The sequence below is a fragment of the Polypterus senegalus genome, chromosome 14 (assembly GCF_016835505.1).
Source record: "Polypterus senegalus isolate Bchr_013 chromosome 14, ASM1683550v1, whole genome shotgun sequence".
In the NCBI taxonomy this organism is placed as follows: Eukaryota; Metazoa; Chordata; class Cladistia; order Polypteriformes; family Polypteridae; genus Polypterus; species Polypterus senegalus.
The window spans coordinates 133,344,416-133,357,345 of record NC_053167.1 but is presented as its reverse complement, the minus strand read 5'-3'; the positions used below and the strand labels follow the sequence as shown (position 1 = coordinate 133,357,345).

The following is a 12,930-nucleotide window of genomic DNA, read 5'->3' as shown; positions in this document are numbered from 1 at the left end:
ATACTTTGTTGATGCACCTTTGGCAGCAAATACAACCTCAAATTTTTTGAATATGATGCCACAAGCTTGGCACACCTATCCTTGGCCAGTTTCGCCCATTCCTCTTTGCAGCACCTCTCAAGCTCCATCAGGTTGGATGGGAAGTGTCGGTGCACAGCCATTTAAAGATCTCTCCAGAGATGTTCAATCGGATTCAAGTCTGGGCTCTGGCTGGGCCACTCCAAGACATTCACAGAGATGTCCTGAAGCCACTCCTTTGATATCTTGGCTGTGTGCATAGGGTTGTTATCCTGCTGAAAGATGAACCGTCACCCCAGTCTGAGGTCAAGAGCGCTGTGGTACAGGTTTTCATCCAGGATGTCTCTGTACATTGCTGCAGTCATCTTTTTCTTTATCCTGACTAGTCTCCCAGTTCCTGCCGCTGAAAAACATCCCCACAGCGTGATGCTGCCACCACCATGCTTCACTATCATGTAGGGATGGTATTGGCCTGGTGATGAGCGGTGCCTGGTTTTCTCCAAACGTGATGCCTGGCATTCACACCAAAGAGTTCAATCTTTGTCTCATCAGACCAGAGAATTTTGTTTCTCATGGTCTGAGAGTCCTTCAGGTGCCTTTTGCCAAACTCCAGATGGGCTGCCATGTGCCTTTTACTAAGGAGTGGCTTCCGTCTGGCCACTGTACCATACAGGCCTGATTGGTGGATTGCTGCAGAGATGGTTGTCCATCTGGAAGGTTCTCCTCTCTCCACAGAGGACCTCTGGAGCTCTGACAGAGAGTGACCATCGGGTTCTTGGTCACCTCCCAGACTAAAACCCTTCTCCCCCGATCACTCAGTTTAGATGGCCGGCCAGCTTCATGCTTGGTTTGTGCTCTGACGTGAACTGTCAACTGTGGGACCTTATATAGACAGGTGTGTGCCTTTCCAAATCATGTCCAAACAACTGAATTTACCACAAGTGGACTCCAATTAAGCTGCAGAAACATCTCAAGGATGATCAGGGGAAACAGGATGCACCTGAGCTCAATTTTGAGCTTCATGGCAAAAGCTGTGAATACTTATGTACATGTGCTTTCTCCATTTTTTATTTTTTAATAAATTTGCAAAAATCTCAAGTAAACTTTTTTTCATGATGTCATTATGTGTGGGGTTGTGTGTAGAATTCTGAGGAAAAAAAATTAATTTAATCCATTTTGAAATAAGGCTGTAACATAATAAAATGTGGAAAAAGTGATGCGCTGTGAATACTTTCCGGATGCACTGTACATTCTAATAAACAATGCCACTCTTAACAATTATATCTCATTTCCCCAGAATTCCTGTCTGTCTATTTCACTTACATCCCAGAATTATATCTAATCCCAAATGTGACAGACTTGGAAAGTACCTCATGAATATTAATGCTGTAACAATGTCATTTGTACCTGCCAGCTATAACAGTTACAGAACATTTCCCAAATAAGCTCAAAGCCCATAAGTTAAGTCATTATCTAGGTAATTCTAAAATGAAAACTGACTAAAACATAGGACACAAAATAAATGTTACAAGTCAGATGTAGCACACTGTAAAAACAAAATTTCCTAAAAGCATTACACAGTACAACTTATCTTTTTTATACTGCTCTTCACTGAGTGCTGGCACAGAGCGCTATTAACATTTCTTTGTTAAAAATAAAGTACAGATGATACTGATTTCTAAAATTCGAACTGGCACTCATAGAAATGCAGACTTGCTAAAACATACAGAGAACAAGGAAAAAGACGATTAACCAGAAATGGAAAACAACAATATGTGTTCAATAATTAATTGGTGAACTTTGGCCCATTGATAAAGAAGGAAATTAAATGGCAGAAGGACATAACAGCACTAGAAGTAGTCCAGGAAAGTGCTACTAAACCGATTCCTGGACTTTGTGGTTTGAGAAGGTACATGAATATTAAAGGGGATGAATCTTTTTATTTCAAATTAATGGAGGTTAAAAGGGGACTTGGCAAAGCAGATGCCATCCGTTGTAGCCAACAGAAAGGGATGCAAATATAAGCTTGCTAAGTCTGATTTTGTACAAATGTTAGGAAAGTATTTATAAGACAGAGTACTGTAGGTGTTGTGAGATAAGCCCGGACACCACCAGACTGAGACCACATCTTTATAAAAAGCACATGTTTTATTAACACAGTTTTTGTAGAACACACAGTGCTTCCAGCACTAACCACCTCTAACACGGACCTCTTCCCCAATGTCCTTGGACTGCCTTTCCTCTCTCCACGGGAGTTTTGCCCTGCTCCCACTCCCAACTCTAGCTCTCCGACTGTAGGAAGGCGGCCCCTTTTATGTTCACCTGAACGTGCTCCAGGTGCTCGATGACACTCTTCTGGCAGCACTTCCTGATGTGGCGGAAGTGCTGCTCCGGAAGCACTCCAAGCGTCCCTGGAAGAATCTTCCTCCATCTTCCCGGGTGTGGTGGAAATGGATGTTTCCCGGGCTCCATGAGGCTCAGGGCGCCCCCTGGCGGTGGCCACAGGCCCCAACGGGCTTAAGTCTCCTGGCTTCTCTCCCATAGTCCTCTCCAGATCCAGGGCGGTTGCCCCCTCATGGCCTCAAGGACGTATATTCCAACTTCCAGGCATCCCGGCTGGGTCTGTCCCCCCGCCTCCTGTGACAGTGTATTAAACAAGATAACAAATAGTGAAGTTAGAAGAGTACCGGGAGACTTTCTAATCTTGACTTTATAGACATAATTTAGTGGAACTCCTCTTTGTGTCCTTTGTGAGTTATATTTTTTATTGTGATTTTATACAGGAGAAGTCCTTGCCTGGTGTGGTTATGGCTTTGGTGTGCAATGTATTCGAAATGTTGTACCAACTTGCTAATCTGGATGAGCCTAGGTAGGTCTCTTGCAGTTCTCAAAGTTGATGCTTACACATTAGTTCTCTATACTCCAGTTGTGCCGCAGTGCTATTTGTTCTTTCACCATGTAGGATTACCCTTCGAGTTCGAAAGCTGCTCCTGCTTATTCCCACTGATCCTGAAGTCCAGGATGCTCTTGATAACTTTGTTCCTAAAGAGTCAAGTGTCTGGAGCCACCAGGTGAATATCTTGTGAGTGACTCAGAGTCTCCCAGTGTTTTTCTAACAGTTTTCTTTAGTTCATTTTTTTTCTTTTTTTTTTTTTTTTTTTTTAGAAAACACTTTTCACTGTGGCTTCAGGGTCCCAAGCTTCCAAGTCTCCTTCCCTGAGCTCCAAGCAACAGCACCAGCAGTCTGCCACATCTATCCTGGAGAGCCTTTTCCGTTCCTCTGCTCCTGGCATGTCCACATTTCGTGTGCTCTACAATTTGGAGGTATCTACACTTGTATCTTCTCTGATCAAGAGTTTCTGCTTTGCTTCAGACCACATCTACATGTCATTCAGAGGTGCTACAGGTCTTACTCAATTTATATAGATTCTGTGAGGAAGGACAGTTGTTTGAGATGTATCCTGAATAGTGAAACTGCAGTGAGTGGAAGCTCATTCTTGAGATGATTCTCAATTCTTAGCTATTGGGGTCTGGGAGGCAGCTTCATGCACTTCCTATGACACCATTAGGTGGATACCAGTTGTTCCTAGTAGTAATTTCTGTTTGGCTCTCCACCTTGACCTTCATTTTGATTAAGATTTTATCTGTGCTATACATCAGGTCCTCAGCTCCAAATTAATGCCAACTTCTGATGACGAAATGGCAAAGACCAGTGTGAAGTCATTCTGTGAGAATTTTCTGAAGGCTGGAGGTTTAAGGTAAGATTACCCCTAACTAACCTCACTCCTTTACCTTTGTGCAGCTTATGTTAGAGATGTTTTATCTTTTCAGTCTTGTAGTAAATGTAATGCAGCGGGATTCCATTCCTTCAGAAGTTGACTACGAGACACGCCAGGGAGTCTACTCTATCTGTCTGCAGCTGGCCAGGTATGCATATGCTTATTTTAGGTTGGCATCATTGCTTTGCTGAGATACTTATGTCAGATCTGTTGATTTCACTGGTTCTACCTATGTGTTTTGAGTTCAGTTTTGCCGGAATCCTCCTTCATTTTTCAGAAGACATTTAGCCAATTGCTTGACAGGCAGCTTGTCTGCTCCCTTCTTAGCTATTGACACTATACTGTTTACTTTGACACCCTTGTGCAGGTTCCTCTTAGTTGGACAATCAATGCCCAGCACACTGGATGAGGAAATGACAAAAGAAGGCTTAGATACACTGTCCTCCCGGCCTTTCCGCAATGTAAGCCGCCAAGCTAGCAGGCAATTGTCCCTTTGTGGCACCCCAGAGAAGTCATCCTACAGGCAAATGTCATTGTCGGACCGTTCATCTATTAGGGTTGAGGAAATCATCCCTGCTGCCAGAGTGGCTATTCAGGTGCGTACACTAGAGGCAAAGTGGACAGTGATGTCAAGGTGTTGTGCTTCCTGTCTGTGAGGATAGGCTCATGAAATGATGTTGCATGTAAACAATAGAGTATGCCATCCAGGGTGACTTGTTTGTAGTAGCTGTGGGACTGTCATCTGAACTATTAATTGAGATTGAAAGGTTACATACATGTTTCTTCAAATGTGGCTTAAAAATTTAGTATCTTCTCTTATGATTTCCATGACCCTTACATCTCATTGGATGAAAGATTTCTCTTTTCTTCAATAACAATAAAAAGTATCCGATCCCAGAAGTGATAAGTCATTGATTTGAAAATTCTTTTAAAGTATTGTCCATGGACTTGATGTTGATTTGTGACAATAGAAATGTTCAATTTAGTTAGAACTGTTCAAACTATAATGCATATTCAAATATATATGGAATTTGAAAAGGAATGTGCAACAGCTGTAGTCTATGGTGACTGTTTACTTGTGGTGACCTGCTTGCCCTAATTGGTCTGCAGTGCCAGAGGAAACTCCCTCATCTTTGCAGGTATGTGGTTTGGTTTGGTTTGGTTTTTTGTTTTTCTAACTCAGTGATTTACAAACTGGAGCTTCACCCAATGTGATTGTTGTTCTTTTTTTTGGGGTTGTTTCAGAGCATTGCACTTAAAAGACAAAAAACTGTATGTCTCAGGTGAAGTTGCTTAACAGTCCTCCCACTGCTCCAAACTGTTTTCTTCTGCATAGTGGCACTTTTGTTTTTAATGTTAGTCCGTACAGGAAGAAAAAAAAATTGCCTGTTTCATTATTGAATTACATGTCTTACATACAATATTTTTCCATTGGATAAATAATGATATATTTGCATTGTATTTTCATATCATTGCTTTAGGTTATTATAGCTAATGATTTTTAAACAATAGTTTGAAATATGATTTATGACTGGCTTCTGTGGTCCAGTTAATTCCTTGACCATAAGCCAAAAAGTTAAACAGTAAATACTTACAGCTGAAAGCAATTATATTTCTTCTGTCAGGGTCATGGAAGGACTCGCAACCATATGAAATCTGCAGTAAACTTTTTATACTATCAGTTTATAAACACGTGTCTGTAGTGCAGTTTGTTTAAAAAAGCCTTTTGTTTTTATATACTGGGAAGAAAATCTAATAGTCTCTTGAGGAATAAATATTCTTTTCAATTAGTAATTTTATATTGCACCTTGTAAAACAATCTAGAACTTTTCATTTAGATGATTTTTACAAATCACACGGTAATACAAACTATTTTTATCAAAAAATAAAGTGCACATAATTAATAGTACCCAAAATCAGCTGAATCATTTGGACAACATAGTTAATAGTCATTGTAAAGATAATATGAGAGGATACCCTTTGAAAGATTAGGCAATAACAAAAAATGCCTGTAATTAAATTTCACAATGAAAATGCCCCATTTCCTGTTCTGGATAATAAAAAGAGAACAATTCTATACAAGAAAATCATTTGCTGTGACAGTTCTTGTCTAAATGTAAGTACATACGCCATAAATTTAGTAACAAAATGAAGGACTTGGATATTTCCAAACTAAGTAATTTTTAAACAAGGTACAAAAGCCATCTTAAATATCACAATGTAATGGCTAATGTTGAGTCAAGTCTAAAAATAAATAATACAAATAAACATGTGGACCTCTGGTCCTCAAATAAAGAGGGCTCGTGTAGAGAAGCTGAAGCAGTTCAAAGCATCATTTGAAGCTGGTCCTAAACTTACTACTTGAGATAAAATACTTAAAATGAAATGAGTCGAGACAGGAGCAGTCTCTAATTATTTACTGATAAAGATGTCATCCTACTCAGCTGCATGAACAGGTTCCTGCTCCAGTGGTGGTAACCCTAGCTCTAACAATAGTCACTACAAATCTCTAAACTTTGCTTTTCCCTGCTAACAGGCTAGTTGTCTCGTTCATGTTCAGTCATGTCTGCTACTGCTCTGAAGAGGTCATTTAGGATAGGATTAACCTATTGCCATCCTTGTGTTTTACTAGACTATGGAAGTTACTGACTTCACCTCCACAGTTGCCTGCTTCATGCGGCTCACTTGGGCTGCTGCAGCTGGCCGTTTAGATCTAGTAGGAAGCAGTCAGCCTATTCGGGAGAGCACCAACACTCTGTTCCCTGGGGGAATCCGCAGCCGTTTGAGTAGTACTGGTAAGTGACAATGATCTTGTCCTTCTGCTCTCTCCAGTCTGAGGCTTACTCAAGTCTGACTAAAACCGTGGTCTTTTAATGCTTTTTTTTGCATGTCTTAATCTGTACTCTTGTTTGTATCTACAGGAAGTAATTGCAGCTCAGGTAGTGAAGGGGAGTCGACAACACTGCATGCAGGAATCTGTGTTAAGCAGAACTCTGTCTCCATCAAGGATACCATCATTGCCCGGGAGGCCTTATCCCTGTTGGTTACCTGTTTGCAATTGCGATGCCAACAGTTAGGTGTGTAACTAGTATCAAATTGACAAAGTCTTGCTTAGTGTTGACTTGTCCTCTTTATTGATAGCTCCTCTTCCTTTGCCTGTCTCAGGGTCCTTCTATAACTTGCCTTGCGTTAGTGACTTCATCATTGACATTCTCTTAGGCTCCCCCAGTGAGGAGGTAAGACTTTCTAAATGCAGAGGCAAGGCTGTGGTTTGCAGCTCCTCTTCTTTTACGTGTGCATTGCATTTTAGATCCGTCGTGTGGCCTGTGACCAGCTGTACACTCTGAGTCAGACAGACACCTCTGGATTCTCAGACCTGCAAAAACCCAACCTCTTTCTCCTGAGGCTCATCCTCACAGCACAGCTGCCATTATGGTCACCAACAAGTATCATGAGAGGGGTAAACCAAAGGTGTGTCCCATCATAAATCAGTCACTAATTGTTCCCTTTTACCACCCTAATCTGTCCTTTTTCACTTTGGCAGGTTGCTGTCCCAGTGCACTGAGTACTTTGACTTGCGTTGCCAGCTGCTTGATGACCTGACGTGTGAGTCTTGCCACAATTCAGCTCACTCACCTTCTTTGTTCATTGTTCCCCTAAAACCATTGCTCTCTTCTTTAAATATAGCTTCTGAGATGGAACAACTGCATGTAAGCCCTGCCACCATGCTTGAAGATGAAATCAGCTGGCTTGATAACTTTGAGCCAACATGGACGGCAGAGCTGGAGACCAGTGAGGCAGATAATATCCTGCTGGCAGGCCACCTGCGACTCATCAAAACTCTTCTATCACTGTGCGGGACAGAGAAGGAACAGCTGGGTGAGTGGTAGGTTGTGGAATAGTGGTCTAAAGGATTGACTTCACCTAATGTTTCCTGTGTTATCTCTCTTTCAGGCCCATCACTGATCCAGCAGCTGCTTGATGACTTCCTATTCCGTGCCTCCAGGATCATACTGAATAGCAACAGCTCAGCCAGCAGTGTAGCCATCAGTCAGCAAGACTTCCACCCAAAGTAAGTGCATGGTGCCTTTTGTTAATCCATATAGCACTAGCGCTTCAAATTCTTACCTGTATTCTCATGTGATGTGAGAGAAAAATCACACGATTGCACAAATGCACACAATCGTATATAAACGTCCAATGGGCACATACACATCTTAATGTACATTAATTTGTGATACACATATTCACTAACTCTAGTCGCCAAACACAGCAGTGCATGTGTCCTCTAAGTCACTAAAACATTTTCATTCGTGGATATTTAGTATCTATCCTCATACTGAATTGTCATGGACTGGTACCACAGAGGCAGAAGCGGTTTCCTTTCAGTGTGAGCTAATAGGAGACTATCCATTAGTCACCTGTGTAGAGGCCATCTCTGAGCTCTGCAAGCAGAGCGCTTTCTGGTGACATCAACTGATCTCTCTCTCTGTGTCATCCTGCACCTTTTCTGTGCAGCATTACCACCACACTCCAAACCATCCACAATGCAAATCCCATCCTTGTCAATAAGTGAATTGCCAACTTAAACAATGAAGCATCTTAGTTTGAAGATTTGCGCTGTGGTCACTACCAGTGGTCAGTTTCAAACCCACAACATCTGGTTGAGAAGCGATACCTTGCAGCATGAGCCAAAGTAGTTAAATCCATTAGCCATGTCAGACCATGTCCCAAACACTGCAAACGGAGTGCTTTCCTGGTAGCTTTAGCTGATACCTCTCTGTATCAACTCCCACCTTTCCTGTGCAGCATCACCATTAAATGCACACATTCCTGTAGGTAATGACAGCACACACTGTATCTCATGACAGTCACAGTCTCTGTCTCTACGAAAATGCAATTATGATCTTCTAACCAGTGTCTTTCTGTGCAGGTGCAGCACAGTAAATAGCCGCTTGGCTGCCTATGAGGTGCTGGTCATGCTGGCAGACAGCTCCCTGGGAAACTTGCAGCTAATTACCCAAGAACTACTGTCAATGCACCACCAGGCAGACCCTGCCCTTACTAAAGAGTTTGATGTAAGCTTTGTGGCTCTTGGGATGTTCAGCATACTCGTTACATTCATACTTTTTCTTATTTCCAGCACTTAACCATGGTTCTTGAACTTTAACTTCCAGTATCTACCTCCAGTGGAGAGTCGGTGCAGCTCTGGCTTTGTGGGACTGAAGAATGGTGGTGCCACCTGTTACATGAATGCTGTATTCCAGCAATTGTACATGCAGCCAGGTCTCGCTGAGGTTTGTCCCAGGAGGAACTATTACCCTCGCATTGTAAGAGTTTTTTTTGCCATTCAAGACTTTGTTGTCACAACTCGTGTGTCAATTTCAGGCATTCCTATCTATTGATGATGAGACAGAAAACCCAGAAGAGAGTGTTTTTTATCAGGTTCAGTCACTGTTTGGGCACTTGATGGAGAGCAAGCTGCAGTACTATGTCCCAGAGAATTTCTGGAAGGTATATACGTAAAATCTTGCATGGTGGATAGTGGGGGTTTGCGAAGCAGCATGAGATGACCTACTAAATGGCGCTCTCCTCTTTTATAGATATTTAAGATGTGGAATAAGGAGTTATATGTGCGGGAGCAGCAAGATGCTTATGAGTTTTTCACCAGCCTAGTTGATCAGCTAGATGAACACCTTAAGGTACAAGTAAAGTGTATTATTCCTATGGCTTGCCCAAGTTTCCAAAGTAGGACACATAGTTTTCTGAGTTCCAGAATGTGTCTGGAGCCCCCTATATCTCATTCTTGTGTACTGTTTTAAACTGATGTATCTGAACCTCACTGCCTAATTGAACTTACAAATACCACCAATAGATAGATAATGGGGGCATATTTAAAATGTCTGGCACGTCTTATATAGAATGGGTAGATGATCTACAAGGCTGGCATACACACCAAATAGATCTGGATAATCTTATTCAAAATTTTAGCTGGCCAGCTGCTACATCCTTGGTATCTGGCACTGCATTTGATATGTCTTAATTAACTGACACTTCCTCCTTTGCAGAAAATTGGCAGAGAGCAGATCTTCAAGAACACATTTCAGGGAATTTTCTCAGATCAGAAAATCTGTAAGGATTGCCCACACAGGTGAGTGACACACACTCCAGAATTTCCATGTGACCAACCAGATGCCCTTGATAACCTCATCCGTTGTATTTCTAAATGCAGATATGAGCGTGAAGAAACCTTCATGGCATTGAATTTAGGGGTGACGTCCTGCCAGAGCCTGGAGATATCACTGGACCAGTTTGTCAGAGGAGAGGTGCTAGAAGGCAGCAATGCATACTACTGTGAGAAATGCAAAGAGAAGGTAGGCACTGTCCTACTGTGTTCTGTCTGCCCACATACCTTTGATAAGAGACCACTATCCACATTTTCTTCCATCTGCAGCGAACCACTGTCAAGCGCACCTGCATCAAATCTCTGCCAAGCGTCTTGGTGATCCACCTCATGAGGTTTGGCTTTGACTGGGAGAGTGGTCGCTCCATCAAGTATGATGAGCAGATCCGGGTAAAGGCTTACACTCCAGCTCCACTATCCTACATGACTTTCCACCCGGTGCTAATTTTCTTTCATGTTTTAGTTTCCCTGGGTCCTCAACATGGAGCCTTACACAGTGTCAGGAATGGCGCGCCAGGACTCTAGTTCAGAGCATGGAGATAATGGTCGAGGAGAGCCAGGGTCAGGTGGCTCCCCTAGGAAGAAAGTGACCATTTCTGAAAACTACGAGCTGGTGGGCGTAGTTGTCCACAGTGGCCAGGCCCATGCAGGACACTACTATTCATTCATCAAGGACAGACGGTGAGTGAGAGGCATATCAGGTTTGGCACATTAGAGAGTTCAAAGGTGGGTGGTGGGTTGCCAGAAACTTCTTGGAGGCAGCCATAGGATAAAAGTGTTTGTTTCCACAAGAGTGATTTACTGAGGGATTGAAAGATGCATATTTGTTCTTGTTCCACAACATGACCTTGATGATTTGTAGACTTATGTGTAGTGGTTCCACTTCAAAATTAAGTACATACCCAGTACCACACCTAAGGATATATATTTTGGCTGGGTGGTAAATAACAATAAGCGAGTACTCAAATAAAATCTCATTGCAAAAATAGCCACATTAGAGGAGAAGATCAGTCTTTTTCCAATCCGCTACCTTTTACCTTCAATGCTAAATCTAAAGGAAAGTGATGATGCTTCTCTAATAAAGTTAGGAAAAAATGTCTGCAGTGATTATTACTGCATTTTAAAAATCATTGTGTTTTCAGAAATGTGTCATAATTTTATGCATAAATTAAAACATTTTGTAGTGAGCAGCCTTTGTTATCAGAAATATCTGCAGTGACAAATTCTGTATGTTAGTAATTGCTAGTATTAGTTATCATTAAAAAGGCCAACTCATTTTATGTTATGACTAAGAAATTAATAATAATAATAATAATTCATTACATTTATATAGCGTGTGGGGAACAGCCCAGACACAGACAGGTAGACATGCTGGTTTCAACACACACACGTTTATTTACAAGTATTATTTACAGTAAAGTGCACGAACCCAGTGCCTCAGCACCAATCACCCCTTTCAGTCCTGGCCGCACAACAATGCCTTTCAATCTTCAGACCGGCTCCTCTCCACTCCTCCGAGCTCCGTCCACTTCCACCCGACTCTCGCCCTCGAATGGATGGAGGCGGCCCCTTTTATGCACCGCCGGATGGGCTCCAGGTGCTTCCTGAGGAGCCTCCGCCGTCACACCCCCGTGTGGCGGAAGCACCAGCAGTGTAGCCGGAAGCCCTCCGGGTGTCCCTGCTCTTCTTCCACCACACCAGGAAGTGCTGGGGAGTGCTGAGGTCCAGGGCTCCCAAGGCATTGGGGCGCCCCCTGGCGGTGACCATGGGCCCCTACAGGGTTGGGCTTCCAAGCCCTCTTCCCGTGGCCCCCAACACAACCAGGGCGGTCGCCCCCTCGTGGTCTGGAGGAGGCACAAGCCCTCCTCCGGTCCTCCTGGGCGTCCCGGCTGGGTATCACCCCCAGCCACGTGCCACAAGCGCTTTTCTCACTACTCAAAGCACTCAGCAATTGCAGGTTAAGGGCCTTGCTTAAGGGCCCAACAGAGCAGAGTCCCTTTTGGCATTTATGGGATTCGAACCAGTAACCTTCCGATTGCCAGTGCAGATCCCTAGCCTCAGAGCCACCACTCCACAATTAAGTAAAATAATTTCTATTTCATAAAAACATAACCTATTTTTGAATTGACTTGTAATTTTGTATCATGCTTAAAAAAATAAGGCACTGTGATAACAATAGAGAAATCCCTTGTGAATCGCAGGAGTTAAGGGCACAGGACCACTGTAAATGTCAAAATCCATGAATATGTCTTCAGGCCCATGATTACTTTATAATGTAAGTTTATTGCTCTACATAAGATATAAAAAGATTTAAAAAAAACGCGAGACAGAACAATCACTTCTCAATTAAATCACATATGTACGACTGACAAAGATGTATGGCGTACCCCAGACAAAGAGTATAGTTCAGCAGTTCCTTAGTCAACTGTAACTTTTTATATTAATTTTTAAATTAATAATTTTGTGTGTACATTAATGGCAATTACCATCAAAAATGAGTAATATTACAGAGACAAAAGAACAAAACACTAAGCACAAGACAATAAACACAACACTGTCCTTTTTTGAAGATGCAAATGATGATAGTGTAGTTATGAAATAAACCCCCGTGTGAACAGCCCAAAAAAGAACAATGCAAAGTTTTGTTCTGCCGTAATGTGAAAATTTGTAGAAATTGGAAGGACTCCCAAATGGCGATGCTTTCCATCGCAGATGAAGTCACATGAACAAGTGGGCACAGTACAAGAACATCAGTCCAGATAAAACTGTAATCCAAAGGGATTAGTTGTAGTCTAATTGTACACAAAAAGACGCCACCAGTTGTGATCCTGACGGCTTTTTAAAGCTCACTTTTAAAACTAGTTCCCCTTATCTCTTACCCAACAGCCCTCCCAGCAACTGCCAAAGCTGTCCAATGACGCAGTACTCTCCCAGCATTGTTGGGATTTG

General features: G+C 42.4%; 1 protein-coding gene across 3 annotated transcripts in view; it reads left to right on the top strand.

The window, feature by feature from the left end:
- usp24 (ubiquitin specific peptidase 24) overlaps positions 1-12,930 on the top strand; it is a 63,420-nt gene that overhangs the window by 36,581 nt on the left and 13,909 nt on the right. For all 3 annotated transcript variants that reach the window (XM_039735105.1, XM_039735104.1, XM_039735106.1), the window contains 21 exons: positions 2,802-2,887; positions 2,981-3,089; positions 3,184-3,342; positions 3,679-3,776; positions 3,850-3,945; positions 4,165-4,393; positions 6,430-6,592; positions 6,719-6,874; positions 6,963-7,033; positions 7,108-7,268; positions 7,342-7,403; positions 7,485-7,676; positions 7,752-7,869; positions 8,731-8,875; positions 8,975-9,094; positions 9,186-9,311; positions 9,401-9,499; positions 9,866-9,948; positions 10,030-10,171; positions 10,252-10,371; positions 10,445-10,662. In XM_039735105.1, the coding sequence (XP_039591039.1) occupies positions 2,802-2,887; positions 2,981-3,089; positions 3,184-3,342; positions 3,679-3,776; positions 3,850-3,945; positions 4,165-4,393; positions 6,430-6,592; positions 6,719-6,874; positions 6,963-7,033; positions 7,108-7,268; positions 7,342-7,403; positions 7,485-7,676; positions 7,752-7,869; positions 8,731-8,875; positions 8,975-9,094; positions 9,186-9,311; positions 9,401-9,499; positions 9,866-9,948; positions 10,030-10,171; positions 10,252-10,371; positions 10,445-10,662 (2,753 nt within the window). The remainder of the gene's footprint in view (positions 1-2,801; positions 2,888-2,980; positions 3,090-3,183; positions 3,343-3,678; positions 3,777-3,849; positions 3,946-4,164; positions 4,394-6,429; positions 6,593-6,718; positions 6,875-6,962; positions 7,034-7,107; positions 7,269-7,341; positions 7,404-7,484; positions 7,677-7,751; positions 7,870-8,730; positions 8,876-8,974; positions 9,095-9,185; positions 9,312-9,400; positions 9,500-9,865; positions 9,949-10,029; positions 10,172-10,251; positions 10,372-10,444; positions 10,663-12,930) is intronic.